This window comes from Podarcis raffonei, chromosome 5, assembly GCF_027172205.1.
Source record: "Podarcis raffonei isolate rPodRaf1 chromosome 5, rPodRaf1.pri, whole genome shotgun sequence".
Taxonomy (NCBI): domain Eukaryota; kingdom Metazoa; phylum Chordata; class Lepidosauria; order Squamata; family Lacertidae; genus Podarcis; species Podarcis raffonei.
Window position 1 is genome coordinate 13,525,622 of NC_070606.1, and position 21,261 is coordinate 13,546,882.

Consider the following 21,261-nt stretch of genomic DNA (forward strand, 5'->3'; position numbering starts at 1 on the left):
TGCTGGAAGTGATGATCCATTTGCATCTTTTCTTAATTCAAAATAAAAATAAGGAACATCTGCAGCACCTACCATGAACACAAGTGCCCCTGTGAAAAGGTCAAGATGATGACTCATGTTCTCCTTTTACCAAGAACTGCATAAAATCTTTTTTTAAAAAAAACCCATAAGCCAGGACAATCAGATCATATTCATCATCATCATCATCATACCCTGCCCATCTGACTGGGTTGCCCCAGCCACTTGGGTTGGCTTCCAACAGCGTATATACAGAAACACCACCAACACCACCACCACAACAACCAGAACATGACACATTAAAAGCGTCCCAATACAGTGCTGCCTTCAGATGTCTACGGAAGATTATTTATCTCTTTAACATCTGACAGGAGGGCATTCCACAGGGCGGGTGTGACTACCGAGAAGGCCCTCTGCATGGTTCCCTGTAACTTAACTTCTCACAGTGAGGGAACCGTCAGAAGACCCTCGGAGCTGGCCCTTAATGTCCAAGGTGAACAATGTGGGCAGAGATGCTCCTTCAAGGTGAAAGCCATTAAGGGGTTTAAAGGTCAACATCAACACTTTGAATTGTGCTCGGGAATATATTGGGAGCCATTGCAGGTCTTTTAGGACTGGTGCTCTATGGTCTCAGTGGCCGCTTCCAGTCACCAGACTGGCAGCTGCAGTTTCCAAGTCACCTTCAAAGGTAGCCCCATGTACTGCAGTAGTCCAAGTGGGAAATGTACCACTCTGGTGAGGCAGTGCGCAAGCAGGTACTGTCTTGGTCGGCGTACCAGATGGAGCTGGAAGACAGCCACTCTGGACACCGAATTGACCTGTACCCCTATGGACAGCTATGAGTCCAAAATGACCCCAAGGTTGAGTACCTGGTCCTTTAGGGACACGGTTACCCCATTCAGGACCTACCTGCCCCCTGCCTCCCAGAAACAGTACTTCTGTCTTATCAGGATTCAACCTCAATCCGTTAACTGCCATCCACCCTCCTCCTATTTCTCTCAGACCAAAATGAATCTATCACTCTCAGTGTGGCCAAGTACTGTGCTGCAACAAGCAATCACAGCCAGGAACTGACCGCAAGACGTTTTGTACTTTTCCTCTTTGGAGTACATGTTATGACTACAACTTTCAATAATATTCATTCCAATTTTACTATTCTATATGCTATTTCTATTTACTTTCTTTATTCTTTTCACTCTATTATACACATCTGGATAAAGTGTTCTATATGCTTCTTGCTTTGATTTCTTAATAATAAAGATTAATAAAATGAACAGTCCCTCCCAGTCCTGGCTCTACTTTCATCAGAAGAGCAGGGTTAATAATTTGCCTTTGAGCTTATCTCAGGAGCACTATGTGACCTAGTCTGCCTTTCTTCTCCCTTTTGTCTGGTCTATAGGGGACTAGGAAGGACAGGTGGGTTTGGGGTCCTGCAAAAGAAGACTGTTCCAAGCCCTCTAAGTGCTGCATGTTCTTTATATTTTTAAGTATCTTCCCTCCAGTACTGCTGAAGGAAGGGCATTTAGGTGCACCAATGTGAAGTCTCTGCAGTGCTTTTGGACCAAGAGTGCAGAAAGACAGTTAGCTGGTTTACTGAATTAGAGTGCTCCGTCAATTAGTGTGTGGTTGGAGGTTGAACCTAGATGATGTTGGCGTTCAACATCTGCAAAACATTGCTTTAGAGCCACTCTAGCCCTCTCCTATCCCAGAGAAATGGCAGAGCTCAAGGAAAATCTGTATAGCTAGAGTTCAGAAGTTTTATGAACAGCAAACTGAATGGTTTGTGGGGCTACTAAGCCAGTTGAATGTAAGGTTAGCTTCAGCCAAAAATTGAAAATAGCAAGCCAATCCCTGGCTTCTAGAGCTTTCTAGAGGCCAGCCTCCAGACACTGGGTGATGTTTGTCATGCCAAAGGGTACCTGAAGAACAACCCTCAGAAATTTGGATTGAACTGCTTTCATAGGTATAAAAATGGAGTAAGGGTTGGGCTGGGATAATCAAGTGACTGCATATTTATTTTCCATCATAGAGAACCTATGTTATTTAGGAAATACAACCTTGGGAAAGTTTTAAGGCTGATTAATGCATAAACATAATAAAATGTGGAGCACAGCTATTCAACACACCTGGTGATGGTTTGGGACAAGTGGCTGAATCCTAACAGTGAGGAGAGCGGGTTGCAAAGATTAAGATTAGAAAGTACTTGGTAAGACCCATATTAATACTTTGCATTGTGTGACACTGAAATTCAGCATGAACTTCAGAGATCAATCAATAACCACAAATCTTTTTGCATCTTCTATTTACAGCATGTCAACTCAGCATAATCCTGTAAACTTTCTCATGGATAAGTAACCAGTTATGAAGAAGATTTGGCATGAAACAACCTGAAGCCTTGAAAAGTCAATTCAGAAGTGCTTAGTAAGAAAAGTAACAAATTCTGACAAATGCAAGCATGCCAATCTTCAAATGATGTAATGCTACAATCCGAACCACATTTATTTGGGAGTACAGTACAGTGGTACGTCGGGTTAAGAGCTTAATTCGTTCTGGAGGTCCGTTCTTAATCTGAAACTGTTCTTAACCTGAGGTACCACTTTAGCTAATGGGGCCTCCTGCTGCCGCCGCGCCACCATGCGATTTCTGTTCTCATCCTGAAGCAAAGTTCTTAACCTGAGGTACAATTTCTGGGTTAGTGGAGTCTGTAACCTGAAGCATCTAACCCGAGGTACCACTGTAATCTCCATTAAACACAGTGGGTTATATCTGTATAAACCTGCATAGGATTGGTCTACAGGCAGGTCCTGCTATCCGAATAAAATGTGTTCTCGGGAAACCTTTTGTCAGGCAAGCGGTCACATAAATGGTCAACTATTTCTACTGATTCCTATAGGAAAATTTCTAATGTGTTCCCGACCAAGGAACTTTGATCCCAAAATGACAAAAACAACAACCCTGGGAAAACCCTCTGAAACCTTGCAAAAGGCAACAAGGAAGGAAAAAATGTTATCTTATTTGTCCAGTCTCTCATCCTTCCTCCCTTCTTCACCATGGTTTCTGATGAAAAGGCTGCTGCAAAAAGTAAGCCTTGTTTAAAGAGGCTTATTTGTTTAACAGTACTACTCACAGATCTGGCTGTTTAGATATTTGAATCTGTGATGTGCCTAGCAAGATTAAGAGTACTACTTCCTCGTATTTTGATAAGTGATTTTTTTTGTATACTAAGTGTTTGGATAGTGGGCCTTAAGTATAATTAGTGTAATTTGCATCTGCCCATACAAGATAGGTTTACTACAAGAAGCAGGGAGCTACTCACAACTCCTTATTAGCATGTCACTGGAGCCCACTAGATAGCAACCTTGTAGCATCTTAAAGAACGAAAAGTTTTCTTGTGGAGCATAACCTCACTGTCAAAAACATGAAGCGTAATTCTCATTTGGAAAACACAGATAGATAAAACATAAACTGGAGCTGCGAACAGAACCAAAAAGCCATGACACACAAGAAACACAAATGGTTTGCAACACGTCTATGCCTTCTGAGCTCAGCGCACATTCTTGCATCTTGTAGCCTCACTCATACCATTTCCCACCCCTCTGAACATTCATGCGTTTGTTAGATGGATAAATTGGTCCCTCTCAACTCTACGATTCTATGTCCGAGTGCAGATTCAAACCCTGATCTCCCACATCCCAGTCCAACACTGTCTAAATCATTACACCACACTGGCTCCCGCTTGGCCACTCAGCACCTCTCGGTCCACTTCGCAGGGATGTTGTGAAAACAAGAAGGGGGAGAAGGAGGGAGGAACATCTGAGATAATTTTCGGGGAGACAAGTCGGATGCATAATAAAACAAGCATGCTGTAATCTGCATTTCGTGCACACTGGGCCCCAAAAAATGTGCAGCATCAGCACCATCATTATTCCAGGGGTGCCAATTGTCACCATTATCATTATTCTATGCCAACCTCCATTATTATCATTGCTGTATTCTATATCATCTAGGGGGTGCCCAACTTGAATAAAATATTGGGGGCCCCAGGGAAGCCCCATGGTGCACACACACACACACGCACCCATTTGAATGGGAATTCCCCTCAAACTTCCCCCTCAAATATATATTTTTTGGGGGGGACACACACACCAAAGGATCCCCTCCATCTGAGGATCCCAGGGCCGCCTTTAAACACACGCAAAAAGCACGCAACCACACAACCTCCCTTAGGGGCCCCCAAGTTTCTTTGCGCACCCCCCCCCACTTTGAGCAAAGGGGAGCAGGCCCAAAAAGGAGAGGCGGGTGGGGGGAGGAAGAAGGAAGGACGCCCCCACCCACACCGCTCCAAGCCAGGCGAGGCCTTGTGAGACCGGAGGCGACGGTTGCAGCCTTTGCCCGGTGAGGAGGAGGGTGTGAGGGCGCCTCTCTCTCTCCCCTCAGAAAGGCACCCATGGGCGCGAGGGAGCGCCTCCTCCAGGCAGGTAGGCCCAGCCGCCAGCCCGCTCTCTCCCGGCCACTCACTCGCTCGCTCGCTCGCTGGCTCCGCTTCCTCGCCTCAGCCGGGCCTTGTCGCCGCCGCCGCCGCCTCTTCCTGCCTGGCCGCCGCCGACCACAGCGAGGCGGAGCGGGGCGGGGAAGGGGGCGGGCGCCCGCCGCCTCGCGCCCGCCTACTGACGGCCGGAGAGGCCGCGGCGCGCCTTCCGCCTCCGCCGCCGGGCCAGGCCGGCATCTTCCTCAGGGAAGGAAGCCGGTCGGGGGCGCTGAGGCGGCGGGAGGCCTCGCCCGCCTTCCTCCGCCGGACGGGAAAGGCTCCCTCAGCGATCCGCGCGCGCAGGAGCGATATCCTATATACTCTCTTAAAAAATAAATAAATTTGGTTTTCACAACATTATAAACAAACAAACACATAAAACAAACAAACATAAATCATAACCTTATTAAAAATTGCACTCATTAACATTGTTAGGTGACTTCCTCGCTTGCCCTTGGTTGAATTTCATTGCACGGTTTTCCAAATCACAGTTCTTAATTTAACTTAAACATCAACATCCTTAGATCTTCACGTTATGAAATCAAACATATTAATTCATCACTCAATTTAAAATCTTAAGCCAATTAAGTATCAATATCTTATATACTCTTGCGCAGCAGCTATCTTATTCTCTGCGCACGCATGTGTGTTTTCAGGGGCTTTAGTTCTGTTTTAGTTTCTTATTTATGCTTTTCAGGTTTATACATTTCATTAGTTTGACAGTCAATTTAACATTTCCAAATTTTGACTTCCTTCCCCCTCTTTCTGCGGTTCTTTAAAAAAATATATATCTTCTGCATATTCAAGTTGCTCGTTGATTTATCTCCTGCAAATATATACTCTTGTGAAACTGCAGGTTATTATTACATTAATGCTGCCAATGTTTTTAATCCGTTTACAGTTTATCTGTAAATATTCAATAAACCATTTCCATTCTTTTATTTAAAAAAAAAAGTTTATCTTGATTTCTTATTCTTTCGCCATTTCTGCATATTCCACAAGTTTTTGTACCCATTCTTGTTTTTCTGGGACTTTACTGCTTTTTTCCACTTTGGGGCAAATAACATTCTTGCTGCTGTAGTAGCAGACATAAATAAATTTCTCTACAGTTTAGGTAGTTCTGTCCCTACAATTCCCAAAAGAATTTAGATCTTAAGTGCGACAACCCCCCCACCCACCCAAAAAAAGCTGAACAAGAGTGTCCCGTGCTGCAACATTTTGTTGCTGCTGCCATGCGACGTCCCTGCTTGCAAACTCCAGGTTGCAGATTTTCTCCCTTTGAGGAGAAAAATCGGATTTCTTGCTCAGTCTCTGGGCCACAAGGCCTGGTGGGTCAGGAACGAGCCCCTCACTCCTGTTCCGGATCCAGATTTGGAACCGGTGTGTGACCCGCAAGTTGCATGGACACCTTGGGGTGGCACCTGGTGGGGCTGCAGTAGGTGCAGAATGCTGCAGCGCAATTGCTGACCAGAGTGAGGTCTGCACTGGTTGCAGGGCTCGAGTTCAAGGTGTGGCTACTGGCGTATTAATAATAAATAATAATAATAATAAATTTATTATTTATACCCCGCCTTTCTGGCTGGGTTTCACCAGCCACTCTGGGCGGCTCCCAATAGAATATTAAAAATACAATCAAACATTAAAAACTTCCCTAAACAGGGCTGCCTTCAGATGTCTTCTAAAAGTCAGATAGTTGTTTATTTCCTTGACATCTGGTTGGAGGGCGTTCCACAGGGTGGGCGCCACCACCAAGAAGGCCCTTTGCCTGGTTCCCTGTAACCTCACCTTTGCAGGGTGGGAACCACCAGAAGGCCCTCACAGCTGGACCTCAGTGTCCAGGCTGAACGATGGAGGTGGATACACTCCTTCAGGTATACAGTACTGGGCCGAGGCCGTTTAGGGCTTTAAAGGTCAACCCCAACACTTTGAATTGTGCTTGGAAACGTACTGGGGGCCAATGTAGGTCTTTCAGGACCGGTGTTATACGGTCATGGCAGTCATATCAAGCCATTAACGCCTCCGGAGCAGTTGATCTGCAAGATGGCCTTTACCCCACAAGCGCCCACACGGCTGCTTCAGATCAGCAGTGCCACATGATGCCCGTTCCGCATTGGTAAGAACTTGATTGTTTAGTGTGCCCTTTGGAACTCCCGGCTTGTTGAGATCAAGCAGGCGCCTCCATGGCACTGCACAGCGCCTGCTAAAAGCATTCCTGTTCAGACAATCCTACCCAGATGCTTATGTGCGTGCGCGCGCATAAAACATTATGGTTTTCCCTCCTTCTATGGCCTTTGGATATAATATTGGGGGGAGAACAGAGAGGTTTGCTGTGGTTCTTCATTGTCTCTTCCTGTATGGCAGGTTTGTGGCACCTGTGACCTTCCAGGTGTCCTCATCAAAATGCCATTCCATGTTGTCTTCCCATTTCCATTTCAGGCAAATATCTGCTAAGTAAACAAACAAACCCCACAAGGAGAAGACATCCAACATCATCAGGGGAGCCACAAGTTCCTTTGTCCTGCTGTGTGACTTGTAGGATCATGCAGAGCTGATGCCATACTCTACAACAATTTACAATTTGAGTCCTAAGTCACAGCCTGGTCCTGTGCAAAGTTTTGTTGTTGTTGTTGTTTAGTCGTTTAGTCATGTCTGACTCTCCATGACCCCATGGACCAGAGCATGCCAGGCACTCCCGTCTTCCACTGCCTCCCGCAGTTTGGTCAAACTCATGCTGGTAGCTTCGAGAACACTGTCCAACCATCTCTTCCTCCGTCGTCCCCTTCTCCTTGTGCCCTCCATCTTTCCCAACATCAGGGTCTTTTCCAGGGACTCTTCTCTTCTCATGAGGTGGCCAAAGTATTGGAGTCTCAGCTTCATGATCTGTCCTTCCAGTGAGCACTCAGGGCTGATTTCCTTCAGAATGGAGAGGTTTGATCTTCTTGCAGTCCATGGGACTCTCAAGAGTCTCCTCCAGCACCAGAATTCAAAAGCATCAATTCTTCGGCGATCAGTCTTCTTTATGGTCCAGCCCTCACTTCCATACATCACTACTGGGAAAACCATAGCTTTAACTATACGGACCTTTGTTGGCAAGGTGATGTCTCTGTTTTTTAAGATTCTGTCTAGGTTTGTCATTGCTTTTCACCCAAGAAGCAGGCGTCTTTTTAGGCACACCTAAATCCAGTTGAAGTGAATGGGCTTGCGTGCATCTCACTGCACAGCATCAGGTTCTAAGTGTGTGCAGGAGAAATGCAGCTAACAGTGTCAACAGGTACAAATCTAATCTCAGCCAGTGAGACAAGACCCAAATCTGAACAGTCAGTGAGTTTGCCTTATTTGTGCCTAACCTAACCTAATCTGTTTGTGAAGGAAATCTCTTCTCTCTTTTTGGCAATCACTCGTAGCTGAGTAAGATAAACACGGTTTTAACAATGAGTCTGTAAGTAACTGTGGAGGCCAATTTTGGATCCACACTTCTGGATCCACATGTCCTTCCACAGTGGGGACATAGGTTTCCAGGCGGAAGTTGATCACGGTGTGGATTTGCTAAGTGTGCCTGCCTCTTAGCACGTTTCTCCCTTGCGTCCTGAGTTCGAGCGTCTTCAAATCCCATGACACCTTTGGTAAAGGCTGTTCTCCAACTGGAGCGCTCGCAGGCAAGTGTTTCCCAATTGTTGGTGTTTATACTACATTTTTTCAGATTTCCCCTGAGACAGTCTTTGAACCTCTTTTGTTGACCACCAGCATTATTTAAGTTCGGAATAGAGTAGTTGCTTTGGAAGGTGATAATCAGGCATCCGCACGACACACTCAGAAACTTTAGAGTCTTGTGGAAAAGAAGCCATGGTTGCTTCCCATGTGTCTTTGTCATGTGTGTCATGGAAACAAGGAAGGCCACTTTCAGACTGTCGCACCTCAACTGAGTGCTCTGCATTTTGCGTGTATGTGATTGAATCCCATGGTTGTAAACTCTACTGCAGTCAAATTAAATAAATAAATGCAACCACAGCAACAATCCCCCATGAAAAGGTCATAGGATTGGTGGAATTATTTCATATACTTGCCATAAATGGGGGGGGGGGGCTTTATTGAAACAACATAGAACAAACTCGCCTGTAAGAAGCAAGTAACTGCGTTGGGGAATTGCGAGGTGAAAATAAGCAATCATTAACCCAGCGGAGAAGATACTCTGACCTTATAATGGAGGCAAGTCCCATTATAAGTGAAATACAATCCCAGCAATATATTACCGAGAGAGGCCATGAAGATGGCTTAGGTTAAGAAGATTTGTATGTCGTTTCTAATTAAGGGCAGGATTTTAAGAAGCTTTCCTGACCTTGAAACCACCAAAGCTAAAATTGGAACTGTAATCCCCACTTCAAAAGTTCCAAGAAGTTGCTCCATTGTGCTATATGGGGAGACTCATTTCGGTGCTGTAAGCTTGTGTGGGAAGCCAGTGAATAGCCAGGGCTTATGCAGTATAAACGGCTAACCAAACAGGGCATTGAGAGCATAAAGGGCAAAACTGCATCCTTGGGAAGCTGTCACAGGGCAATTTGGAGTCATCAAAAAACACACCTGGCCACCTCGCTGTTTGCTCCTAACTCCAGCAGGTAATTTATGAACAACTTAAATAGAACCAGCTTTGGAGGAACTTGATTATTGCATCCTTCATTTGTGATTTTCAAGCAATAGGGGACATTGATTTTTAATTAAATCTACTCGCATTCAAGGGAAGGTAGACTTCCCCACTCAACATTGGGCAAGTCAGGGACTGAGCATGTCGGGCAAAAATGCACAGGGATGTGGCCCCTGCCTCCCATCTGCAAATACACTAGAGCAGACCTTTAGAAAGTGGTGAATACTGATGAGAATTTAGCTTAGCATAACCTTGACTCTCATAACACCAGTAATAATACTAGTAATTTTTATTAATACTATTACTAGTATCAAAGAAGGAACACATGAAAATGAAAATTCCCAATTAAGCCAATCTTAAAAATTCTTTATTTTTGCTATTAGGCAATCACATTTATCAAATATCACATATTAAATAATGAATAAAATCAAATTTGCATAGATTTGCTTACCTAGATTCATATTAACAATATCAAGAATAACCAGTAAACAAATTTATTTATTTTATTTCACAATAATTTATTTTATTTCGTTGCTTGATTGTAAAAAAAAAACCCCAACAACCTCAAAGTGCTTTACACAAAGATAAAACAATGAAATCGAGGAAAATTCATGACCCCGCTTTAAAACATACCAAAGTTAAAATGCTAAAACAGATTAAAATCACCTCAACTTTCTAGGTGTCTGGGTAATAATGTTTTTAGCAAGCGCCCCAAAAAAATGCAGTGAAGACTCCTGCTTGATCTCAGTAGGCAGGGAGTTCCAAAGTTGCATGTGCTGCCACGCTAATATTGATTGAACACTGGGGAAAATAATAAGAAAAAAATGTTCAGCACAACGCTGTGTTGTTTCTGTAGTCTTTAATGAAGTCTCCTGGGAAATCTCTACTTTCCAGAGACAGTGGAGTGTAGAGAAGTGTTGTACCTGAATAGTTCAACAAGTTCAATTCAAGGCACTTCCCCGCCCCCCAATGATTTTTAATCCAATATCTTGGATTAACTCAGAGTGGGGAACCATTAGCTCTCAAGATGCCGTTGGACTGCAGTTCCTATCACTCCTAAGCAGCATAGCCAATAGTCAGGGATGATGGGAGTTGTAGTTTAGCAACATCTGGAAGTCTTGCCCTTGCCCTTTTCTTACTATATAAAATAACTTTTGAGTGTCATCACGTTGCAGTTTGCTTGGCCACAGACAGGTGGTGCTGCAAGCATGGCAACACAGAGTCACTCTGCAATTCTATGGAAGAAGGTCCAAGGAGAGAGAAGAGGCTTAGCAATGAAGAAAACCACACTGAAAACAATTTAAGCATTTACGAGAAAGAATGTGATGACAAAAGATAGGGTACTTTCCAAAAAATATACACCTCAGGTGTCAACGGTGTTAGATTTAGCAAGCAAAAGTGTTATGGAAGGCTTATAAGACGCACCCGGCAGGAAGTTAGACAATAATTTTATTGTTTCCTTTAAACAAGAACGGAACAGTAATAGGAAAGTGAACTATTTCCCTTGCCAATGAAAAACACTGTTCATTTCTGTTTGCTTGTTTTTTTAAAGGAGGTTCCTGACACTTTTAATCGCACATGTCATGTGGCAACATTTCCTTGAGTGCTTTACTAATTGAGCAGCACACAGAATAAAATTATTAATAGAGAAACAAATCAGCAACAAAACGGAAAAAAAACCCTCTGAGACAACTGGCCCTACTTTCTTCAGTTAAACCATGGAGCAGAATAGCTGGTCATTATCATCTGAAATGACAGCCTATGACCCTTTAAAAATCCACAGTTATCTCAATATCCCCACTGCCACCTCTGTCCCCCCCACCCCACCCCGGTTATGCTTCTTGCGGCACTTCATAGAGGTCAGAAACATGTAGATGTTCCTGGCAGGCAACAGATTAATTATTTGTTAGACAAACCACCTCCCTGGGAGTATCGGAGAACAATTTTATCCTTTATCCTGCTGATGCCTCCAACCCAGTCACATGCCAGCTTTAAGGGTTGCTTTGGAAACTGCTCTCTGGGAGGTGAGGGACTCCTGGGTTCAGTTAGCACCACAAAGGGACGGAAAGAAACAAACAGAGGTGAAGCACCTTTGGGCAGGGGGGGTGTGCAGCAGCTTCATAGCATAGCTTTGTGAAAATCGACCCATCTTTCCTGCTTTTGGGCGAAGAGAGTTTCGCACCTCAGCGCAGCACGCCTGATTCTGCGGCACACAAGGTATGGCAGAGTTTTCACCAACCCGTAAAGTGAGCCAGTGTGGTATATTGGATAAAGTGACTTTTGAACGCAGGGCATTCGGCTTAACCTTCCTCACTGGGTTGCAGAATAAAAGGGGAGATCGGTCACGAATGCTGCCTGAGCTCCTTAGTGGAAGGGTGCGGCTGAAATCGGAGTGAATCGGGTACAATTCTGCAACAGCAGGCTCTCCAAAACCCGATTTCCCACAATTTAATTCCGAGCCTTTCCTTATTCCTCTAGCCTCTTGTAAGAATGAATAATGTTTTCTGAAATGTAAAGCTGTAAAGCGCATTATGAACAAAATAGAATCATGAGACTCATCTATGAAAGGGACAGAGGGTTGAAATTTTGTACCGGTAACTTGAATTTGGTTGTTTGGGTGGGGCTGAGTGAGCTTTGTGTTCTCTGGCTAGAGACACCGGCGGTTGTTCACAAAAAATACACCCTAGCCTCTTCACTGGTTTATTTCCTCAGGACACAATAGATTCCCAATATTGAATGCACAGAAGCAGCATGCCACCCTACCTTAAACGAGGTGCTGGTGAGAGTCCATGGCAGAGCAGAGGCCACATTCTGTGCCCCTGCCTGCCTAGGTAAAGGTAAAGGGACCCCTGACCATTAGGTCCAGTTGTGGCCGACTCTGGGGTTGCGGCGCTCATCTCGCTTTATTGGCCGAGGGAGCCGGCGTACAGCTTCCGGGTCATGTGGCCAGCAGGACTAAGCCGCTTCTGGCCAAACAGAGCAGCGCACGGAAATGCCGTTTACCTTCCCACCGGAGCGGTACCTATTTATCTACTTGCACTTTGAAGTGCTTTCAAACTGCTAGGTTGGCAGGAGCTGGGGCTGAACAACGGGAGCTCACCCAGTCGCGGGGATTTGAACCGCCGATCTTCTGATTGGCAAGTCCTAGGCTCTGTGGTTTAACCCACAGCATCACCCGCGCCCCCCCTGTCTGCCTACTCGGTTCTATATTTTTGTTTCAACACCCACTTTCCTCTTTCTAAAAAAAAAAAAGCACGATCTGACATTTCCCCTTACTTTTTAGGAGGAAAAAAGTGCATCTTATGAAGCGAAAAACACGGTACTCTCTGAAGACTAGAGAAGAGACGGTCTTAAGAATATGGGGGGGGGGTGGGCAGGGGAAGGACTAGACCATGTGAAAGGCGAACGTAATATTTTAGCCGCAGTTTGTTCATTTTCAGCTTTGTTTTCTTGTTATATATATATATTAAAAAGTGCCCTGTTGCACCCATAACCTAGGTTTTGATGTTAAGCCTATATTTCTCTGGTTAACGTGGTATCTTCAGTGCTGTGAAGATTGCCCTGTTTGACAGGAACAGATCCCATGTGGAGTATTGCCTATTATTATAATAGAACACGCCAGGCTGTGTTGTGAGCGGCGTGTAGCTTGTCCTTGTCCCCAGAGAGAGATGTGCAATCTGAGTTTGTGTGACATCACAGAGTCATAGGCAGAAGGTTCCACACCGGAACTGTGACAGTTGGGGAAGCAGTTGCGGAGGATGTTGTGAAGAGGTGGAGCATCTGGGCCATCTGTGGGGTGCATACCAGACTACATCCACGGCTGATCATGAGGCTTCCCTAAGTTAACATCCCTCTGAACTGAAGGAGGACTGTGCAGACTGCCTTCTATATGAGGTTGTGCCTTTTTTCTCTAAAGATCACGTTGGGAAGGCTTGCTTTCATAACTGGAAGTTAGAATACCCAGGAGTGCATGTTGCCTATTTTAAACCGTTGCTACACTAATGCCTTAGCAAGTGAGCCCTGCATGTTCTAAAGCAGGGTGTCCCAAACTTGGGTCACCAGCTGTGTGTTGTTGTTTTTTGGACTACAATTCCCATCATCCCTGACCACTGGTCCTGCTAGCTAGGGATGATGGGAATTGTAGTCCAACAATAGCTAGAGACCCAAGTTAGGGAAAGCCTGTTGTAGAGGGACAAATTCTTCATCTGGACTGCATGAGATTCTGCTTTTTCTTTCCATTGTGGCTTCTATTTTTTTTAAAAAAGATATTTATTAAGATTTTATAAAAAGACAAAGATATCAAAACCAAAAATAAAAAATACAAAGAAAAATAGAAAGAAAAAGTACAAAAAATAGAGAAATACATAAAACATAGCAAACACAAAAAAATAATTAAAAACAAATCCATTTTTCAGATTTTCAGAATTCTCCTTATTTCTCTGACCTCCTCACACCTCCCTTTTTTGTATTCCCATTCACATAATTAATTCAGCAAATCCTTATCCTTTTTCTTTAAATTTAACTCAATATCTCAACAAGTTACAACTTTATACATTCATCCATTATCATATTCATATACCATTTTTACATATTCTTATAGATCTTATTACTGAGTCCACTTAAATCCAGTCCAACATCATTTTAACATTCATTAATTTTACAATATTTCTGCAAATAGTCTTTAAATTTCTTCCAATCTTCTTCCACCAACTCTTCTCCCTGGTCACGGATTCTGCAAGTCATTTCCGCCAACTCCATATAGTCTTTTCCATTGTGGCTTCTAAGGTTAAAAAAAAAAAAAGGTAAAGGACCCTTGGATGGCTAAGTCCAGTCAAAGGCGACTCTGGGGTTGCGGCGCTCATCTCACTTTCAGGCCGAGGGAGCTGGCGTTTGTCCACAGACAGCTTTCCGGGTCATATGGCCAGCAGGACTAAACTGCTTCTAGTGCAACCGAACACTGTGATGGAAACCAAAGCGCACGGAAACGCCATTTACCTTCCCACTGCGGCAATACCTATTCATCTACTTGTACTGGTGTGCTTTTGAACTGCTAGGTTGGCAGGAGCTGGGACAAAGCAACTGAAGCTTACCCTGTCACTGGGATTTGAACCACTGACTTTCTGATCGGCAAGCCCAGGAGGCTCAGTGGTTTAGACCACAGTGCCACCCGTGTCCCTAGTTGTGGCTTCTGTCTTGAGGTAGCAAAGGAAGCCTTGCTTATACAGTTTCTGTTCTGTTAACATACAGGACCTAAGGGCCTCCCACAGAAAGGCTCTGAACAGAAAAATATTGAGATTCATTTTTAAATTTTTTGCTCAGTATGGATTCGTATGCCTGGATGAACGCGGTTACCTGGGAATCCTAGGAGCACAGCAAAGGATCACTTTCTAAGACCAGGAAGAATCCAGTTAAATGTGTAGCAAGGTGAGGAATGGCTGCAGCTTCTTTTCCAGCGAATTACTAACTTGTCTGTTGTTTCTTCAATACAGTTTGGTGAAATGAAACAGGCCCATCTCTTGCTCTTTGCCTCAGTGGTGGTGATAACATGCTGCATGTAGCCCAGAGATAACATTTCCAGAAATGCTGCGGCCATGGAACCTTTTCCACAAAAAGAAAAGCAAAAAGGGAAGCAGGGTGCGTGTGCTTTAGAATAAGTGCAATGTTTACTTTCTTAAATGTTTGTGTGTAACTTAAATTGTCCTTCTTAGCCTGTTTATAAAATGTAAAAAATATAAATGCTTTTGTTTTAAACAGCAATCAGAAACGTGCCCGTTGTTAGAAATGAAACTGCAATCTCCTGGTTTCTAGCGGCACAGTCCTTTGCATGTCTGCTTATAAGTCCCCGTATGTTAAATAGAAATTACTCCCAAGTAAGTGTGCATAGGATTGGAGCCAAAGGTGATTTAGGATTGCCTACACGCTAGAGTGATTTAGTGCTGTTGAGGCACTGCTTTTCTGTAGCTATCTGGAAGTGGAATTAAAATGGAGATTCTATACAAGACTATAGCACCATATTATCCAGCAGTCGCCTAAATTTGGGCTACAATATGTTATTCAGGTAATGTTCTTTCCTGTTTTGTTGCTTTCTATTTATCCCATCTTAAGGGCTTTTTAAAATCAATTTTATATCCTTTCCTTCCTCTTGAAAAGGAGCCCAGGATGGTTCACAGCATAAAAAAGTATAGGGGGGAAATGAATATTAAAACATTTTTCAGAGTTGGAGAATCACAATCACAGAGCCTCCAGCTGTCCTTATTTTTCAGGGACGGTCCCGGATTTACAGAAGCCATCTCAGTTTCTGATTTGATCCTGGAATGTCCCGTTCTTCCTTAAGACATCCGGATTTTCATCAGAAAAATGTTGGAGGGTGTGGAGTTATGTGACCCCCGACCCAAGGAGATAAGTAACTATACAACCTTTAGAAGACATCTAAAGTCAGCCCTGTATAGGGAAGGTTTTTTAAATGTTTTATTGTGTTTTTATATGCATTGGAAGCCAATCCAGTCCGATGGGCAAGGTATTATTATCATCATTATCATTATCATTATTATTATTATTATATAGGACACCCCTATTTTCATCGGGGAAATGCTGGAGGGTATGCAATCAACATGTAAAACAGCGACATATAATATAATAGTGGCTGGTTTACTTTACAAAGGGTAAGGCAAGTCTCCATCTGCTGAGAGATAGTTGAGCGATCAGCTAGGTACAAAATCTGTAGGACAGAGAAAATGTGGCTTTTGCTATTTGTAGGCACAGAGGATCCAACGTTGTGTTCAAGAAGACATCCACAAATCTATCCTTCATCCTCAGCCTGGGCTCAATGGGAAGATACTCTGAGTAGCTGTCCAGAGCTCACCATGCTTCTGTGGTCTTCTGTATATCTTAACAGCATTTCCAATTGCCCTTGTTTCAGATCACTCACCAAGTTTGCCGTTGTTCTTCTTAGGCTACAGATGTTAAGTGCAGCCCTCCTCTCAAGAGAAAGGATGAACCCGGGAAATCGGAGGTTATTTCAGGCAGGTATGGTTCTTGCACATCTGAATCCATCAGCACACATAAAATACAGTACAGGTATATTCTCTGCCAGCTGCATCATATTATTTAAGCCAGGAGCAGGTGGCGTGTGGTATAAACCACTGAGCCTCTTGGGCTTGCTGATCAGAAGGTCAGTGGTTCGAATCTGTATGACGGGGTGAGCTCCTGTTGCTCTGTCCCAGCTCCTGCCAACCTAGCAGTTCAAAAGCACGCCTGTGCAAGTAGATAAATAGGTACCGCTGCGGTGGGAAGGTAAACGGCACTTCTGTGTGCTCTGGTTTCCGTCACGGTGTCCCGTTGCACCAGAAGCGGTTTCGTCCTGCTGGCCACATGACCCGGAAAGCCGTCTGCGGACAAACGCCGGCTCCCTCGGCCTGAAAGCGAGATGAGCGCCGCAACCCCATAGTCGCCTTTGACTGGACTTAACCGTCCAGGGGTCCTTTACCTTTTATTATTTAAGCAATTATTTAAGCCTTTTGACAGGACACACAAGCACCGCCCCAGAAGCACCTCTGCGGCACTATCCTCCTTTTTTCCTGCCTTTTGACCTCTTTCCACACTTTTCAGTTTGTGTTTGTGAGTCACCTTTCTGGGTGCTCCCCTGGAGATGTTCTAGACAGCGTCCTTCCTGTGAAAGTTAGCTTCCCCAGATAGAGGGGCGTAGCCTATCTCTCCTCTGTCTGGGAGAAGGCCCTGGTCGCCACTGCCAGGCGTTTCCATGCCAAGTGCTGAGGGCTCTTTTCTGGAAGAGGGCATTGCCAGAGACTGAAAGCAGGCACAATTCAAACCATTTCTGCTCAGTGAGACAGCCTGGCTTCTCCCGCTGTCGGTGTTTTTAGCCAATGAGCGAAGTCAGAGCTCTGATGGACAAGTGAGTTGTTGGACATCAGCAACAGTAAACCCTGGGGTACGAAAGAGCTGCTGTTTCCCCCTCCCCTTCAGCGCACTTTTACAGTATCTCTTCTTATTTTTGTCCAAGGGATCTCTATAGTTTGCCCTCTTTTCCGGCAACTAGGATGCATATTTCATTGGGTTTGATCAGATACTCCCAAGGAGTTATTTTCTGTAAGTTCTACTACACATGTTAAAGGAATCCCCCCCTCTCCGCCAGAAGCCAAATGTTTGGAAAGAGGTTTAGGAAATTCTCATGCAGTGCATGAGATAAAGACCAGGCACTCATGGAGAAGTCCCCATATTCTTAACCTGCAGTACAATGGTATACATGGCTACTCAGAAGGAAGCCTCTGTGTTCAATGGGGCTTGCTCCCAGGTAAGTGTGTAAAGGGTGGCAGCCTAGGCATTGGTTTAGGGTTGGTATTGAGGGACGCGGGTGGCGCTGTGGGTTAAACCACAGAACCTAGGACTGGCCGATCAGAAGGTCAGCGGTTCAAATCCCCGTGACAGGGTGAGCTCCCGTTGCTCGGTCCCTGCTCCTGCCAACCTAGCAGTTCGAAAGCACATCAAAGTGCAAGTAGATAAATAGGTACCACTCTGGCGGGAAAGTAAACGGCGTTTCCGTGCGCTGCTCTGGTTCGCCAGAAGCGGCTTAGTCATGCTGGCCACATGACCCGGAAGCTGTACGCCGGCTCCCTCGTCCAATAAAGCGAGACGAGCACCGCAACCCCAGAGTTGGTCACGACTGGACCTAATGGTCAGGGGTCCCTTTACCTTTACCTATTGAGGAAAACAAGGTTCCTGTGCCTTTAGGAGCTGTGTGGCAGGCAGAAATTAAACAGATCGTTAGTTTGGAAACACATTAGGGAAAGGTTTAATCGTCACAGTACAGGTAGCGCTCCCACCCCCAATTAATGTGCATTCAGTAGGTGTGCAGCCGTGTATATGTACATCGCAGTGAACCCAGAAGTGACCCAGAAACGTCACAAAGGTGTCACTGAAACATCACTAAAAGGACATAACCTGGGGCAGGGCAGGGCAGAATGGGCTGTTTGCAGGCTTTTTCAATGGGTTTCAATTATATGCAATTTCACAGAGGCACGAGATGCCTCGGAAGGTAATGCAGGCGGGGATCTGTCTGTACTCACTCGTTTTGTGTTTTGTCAGGCCCCAAGAGCTGCCATTTTGTGACTGGTGCCTGCAGTACTTTCTCAAAATTCCACTTGTGCCCACAGGCCCCAAAACATTGGTGACTCCTGAGCAAAGCTTTAGTTGTGATTCCTGCACTGCAGGGGGTTGGATTAGATGACCCCTGGGTTGCCTTCTAACTTTGTGAATCCTCAGAATCACTATGGAAGTGCTGAGTATTATTATTAAGAATTTGTGTTTTACTTTTAGTAGCTGGGGTTTAAATTAAGGCTCCCCAGGCTGAACATCTGGAGAGTGATGAGAGTTTCCCCCCATCTTCTGGTAGGAAAAATACCTCGATGGCTTACAGAAAATTACACAAAAGTCACGCGTTCATTTTATATTTACCATTAGGCTGTTGTTGTTGTTGTTTAGTCGTTTAGTCGTGTCCGACTCTTCGTGACCCCATGGACCAGAGCACCCCAGGCACTTCTGTCCTCCACTGCCTCCCGCAGTTTGATCAAACTCATGCCGGAAGCTTCAAGAACACCATCCAACCATCTCATCCTCTGTCGTCCCCTTCTCCTTGTGCCCTCCATCTTTCCCAACATCAGGGTCTTTTCCAGGGATTCTTCTCTTCTCATGAGGTGGCCAAAGTATTGGAGCCTCAGCTTCAGGATCTGCCCTTCCAGTGAGCACTCAGGGCTGATTTCCTTCAGAATGGATAGGTTTGATCTTCTTGCAGTCCATGGGACTCTCAAGAGTCTCCTCCAGCACCATAATTCAAAAGCATCAATTCTTCGGCAATCAGCCTTCTTTATGGTCCAGCTCTCACTTCCATACATCACTACTGGGAAAACCATAGCTTTTACTATACAGACCTTCGTTGGCAAGGTGATGTCTCTACTTTTTAAGATGCTGACCATTAGGCTAGTGGCCACTAATTAATGATACGATGTAGACTTCGAACAGCAGAATAAAATGTCACTTCGCTCTAATATGTTGAGACTTGAAGTACCAGAAGGTCCTGGACCTGGGACCAGAGGCATGTTGGGCAGGAATTAAGCATGGCCAAAAACAGGAGTACTGCAAGAGACCCTATGGAGTACCAAATAAATAATTTTAACAGCCTGATCTGAGTCAAATGAAAGCTTCCACACTATTTTCACTCACAGATCTGAGCAGCAAAGACGCTCAAGTTGTGCCTTGTTCTTTAAAAGAAACTGCTTCGTAAACCACTGAGCAGGAGTTTGGTCTGACATGTAGCATCCCCCTGGTGCAAAAGAAGTTGGGGTAAAGGTGTAGCTTGCAACAGGGGACTCCACGTTTCTGTGCAGTAATCAGCAAAGAGAAAGAAAACAGAGAGTCAGGTGCTTTGAGATTGTTTAACTTTAGCACTGCCACGTGGTAGCGGTTTCTGCCATTTCCAATATAGGATGTTAAGTGAATAACGTCGTTCTACAGCCTGCAGAAAAACAAGCTTGAAACACAGAAAATGGAAACAACAGAATCAGAGGGTTACGTGAGTGAAGATGAAGACGTAGCCAAGAGACTGTCTACCCTGCCCAGAGGTACCTACATAAATATCTGCATCAGCTGGTATAAATCTCATTTACCTTTTTGTCTCATTGAAGCAACACCATTATTATTATTATTATTACTAGTAGTAGTGGTGGTAATACACTACCCATCTGAGTGGGTTGCCCCAGCCACTCTGGGCAGCTTCCCACAAATATAAAAGCATAATAAAGCCAAACATTAAAACTGCCTTCTACAGTTGTACCTTGGAAGCTGAACGCCTTGGCTCCCGAATGATCAAAACCCGGAAGTGAGTGTTCCGGTTTTCGAACGATTTTCGAAATCCGAACGTCCAGCACGGCTTCCACAGCTTCTCATTGGCTGCAGGGCGCTCCTGCTGCCAATCGGAAGCCGCGTTCTGTTCAAAAACCAAGGTACCACTGTACCTTTAGATGTATTCTAAAAGTTGTATAGTTATTTATCTCCCTGACATTTGAATTTACTGTGTAGTAGCATCTACAGAAAATAACTTGTAGCAAATACCTGATCTCAGGTAATGCTCCCATGATGGTATAGTTGCCCATCATGACTGGAATATCTTCTTCCCCCTTCTTATGTCCCATGCGAAGGTCAGAATATCAGCCTTTGAGACTTCGTACCATAGGGCCTTGGCTTAGTTGGGAATAGGCAGGTACCTTTCTGTGGAGAGTCCTGTCTGCCAGACCTCCCCAACCAAAAGCAAACGATTCCTTTTATATCGATCCGACAGGGGCGTCACTTGTCAGTGATGAAGAGTTGGCTGAAATGTCACAGATATCGCAAAGGAAAAGTGGTTCAAACTGTAATACTGAAAATCTAATCCAGAAGCTTCAAAAGCAGATTGAACAGGAAGAGATTCTGAAGGAATATGTGGTGAGTGCTCTACCTCTTCAGGCCTGAGTGTTGCTATTTCAGCAGCAATAAGCAGAATTATTTTCCTACATTATGAGACAATTGTACCAGTATTGTTATGGTGCAGTCCGTACCCGTGTCTGCTCATGAATTTGGTAGGGGTTGCTTCCCGGTAAGTGTGTACTGATTTAAAGTATCTCTGAAATACTGAGAGAAAAATGTGTTCTGTTTCTGGAAGAAGGTACAGAAAACTCCTGTTTAGATACTTAGAAATACCATGACAATTCTAATAACATTTAAGGTTTAGTAGACATGAATGTTAAGGACGCAGGTGGCACTGTGAGTTAAACCACTGTGGGCTTGGGCTTGCTGATCGAAAGGTCGGGGGTTCGAATCCCCGCAACGGGGTGAACTCCCGTTGCTCTGTCCCAGCTCCTGCCAACCTAGCAGTTCGAAAGCACGCAGTGCAAGTAGATAAATAGGTACCGCTCCAGCGGGAAGGTAAATGGTGTTTCTGTGTGCACTGCTCTGATTTCGCCAGAAGCGGCTTAGTCATGCTGGCCACATGTCCCGGAAAAACTGTCTGCTGAAGCGGACAAATGCC

At 44.7% G+C, this 21,261-nt stretch overlaps 2 protein-coding genes across 16 annotated transcripts in view; one reads left to right on the forward strand and one right to left on the reverse strand.

Annotated features, from left to right (window-relative positions):
• Window positions 1-4,667, reverse strand: part of MAPK8 (mitogen-activated protein kinase 8) — a 27,258-nt gene extending 22,591 nt beyond the window's left edge. For 2 of the 6 annotated variants that reach the window (XM_053387904.1, XM_053387901.1), the window contains exon 1: window positions 4,537-4,667. The gene's annotated coding sequence lies outside the window, so the exon portion shown is untranslated. Of the gene's footprint in view, window positions 1-72; window positions 92-4,532 lie in introns of those variants that run through there. The other 4 variants (XM_053387900.1, XM_053387902.1, XM_053387903.1 and 1 more) reach the window with 4 other exon arrangements.
• PTPN20 (protein tyrosine phosphatase non-receptor type 20) overlaps window positions 4,421-21,261 on the forward strand; it is a 24,448-nt gene continuing 7,607 nt past the window's right edge. Inside the window, exons 1-5 of one of the 10 annotated variants that reach the window (XM_053387910.1) lie at window positions 4,421-4,496; window positions 14,675-14,819; window positions 16,138-16,211; window positions 19,713-19,819; window positions 20,536-20,678. In XM_053387910.1, coding sequence (XP_053243885.1) covers window positions 14,766-14,819; window positions 16,138-16,211; window positions 19,713-19,819; window positions 20,536-20,678 — 378 coding nt within the window. In that variant the 5' untranslated portion in view covers window positions 4,421-4,496; window positions 14,675-14,765. Of the gene's footprint in view, window positions 4,497-11,258; window positions 11,403-12,905; window positions 13,080-14,504; window positions 14,610-14,674; window positions 14,820-16,104; window positions 16,212-19,712; window positions 19,820-20,535; window positions 20,679-21,261 lie in introns of those variants that run through there. The other 9 variants (XM_053387914.1, XM_053387909.1, XM_053387913.1 and 6 more) reach the window with 9 other exon arrangements.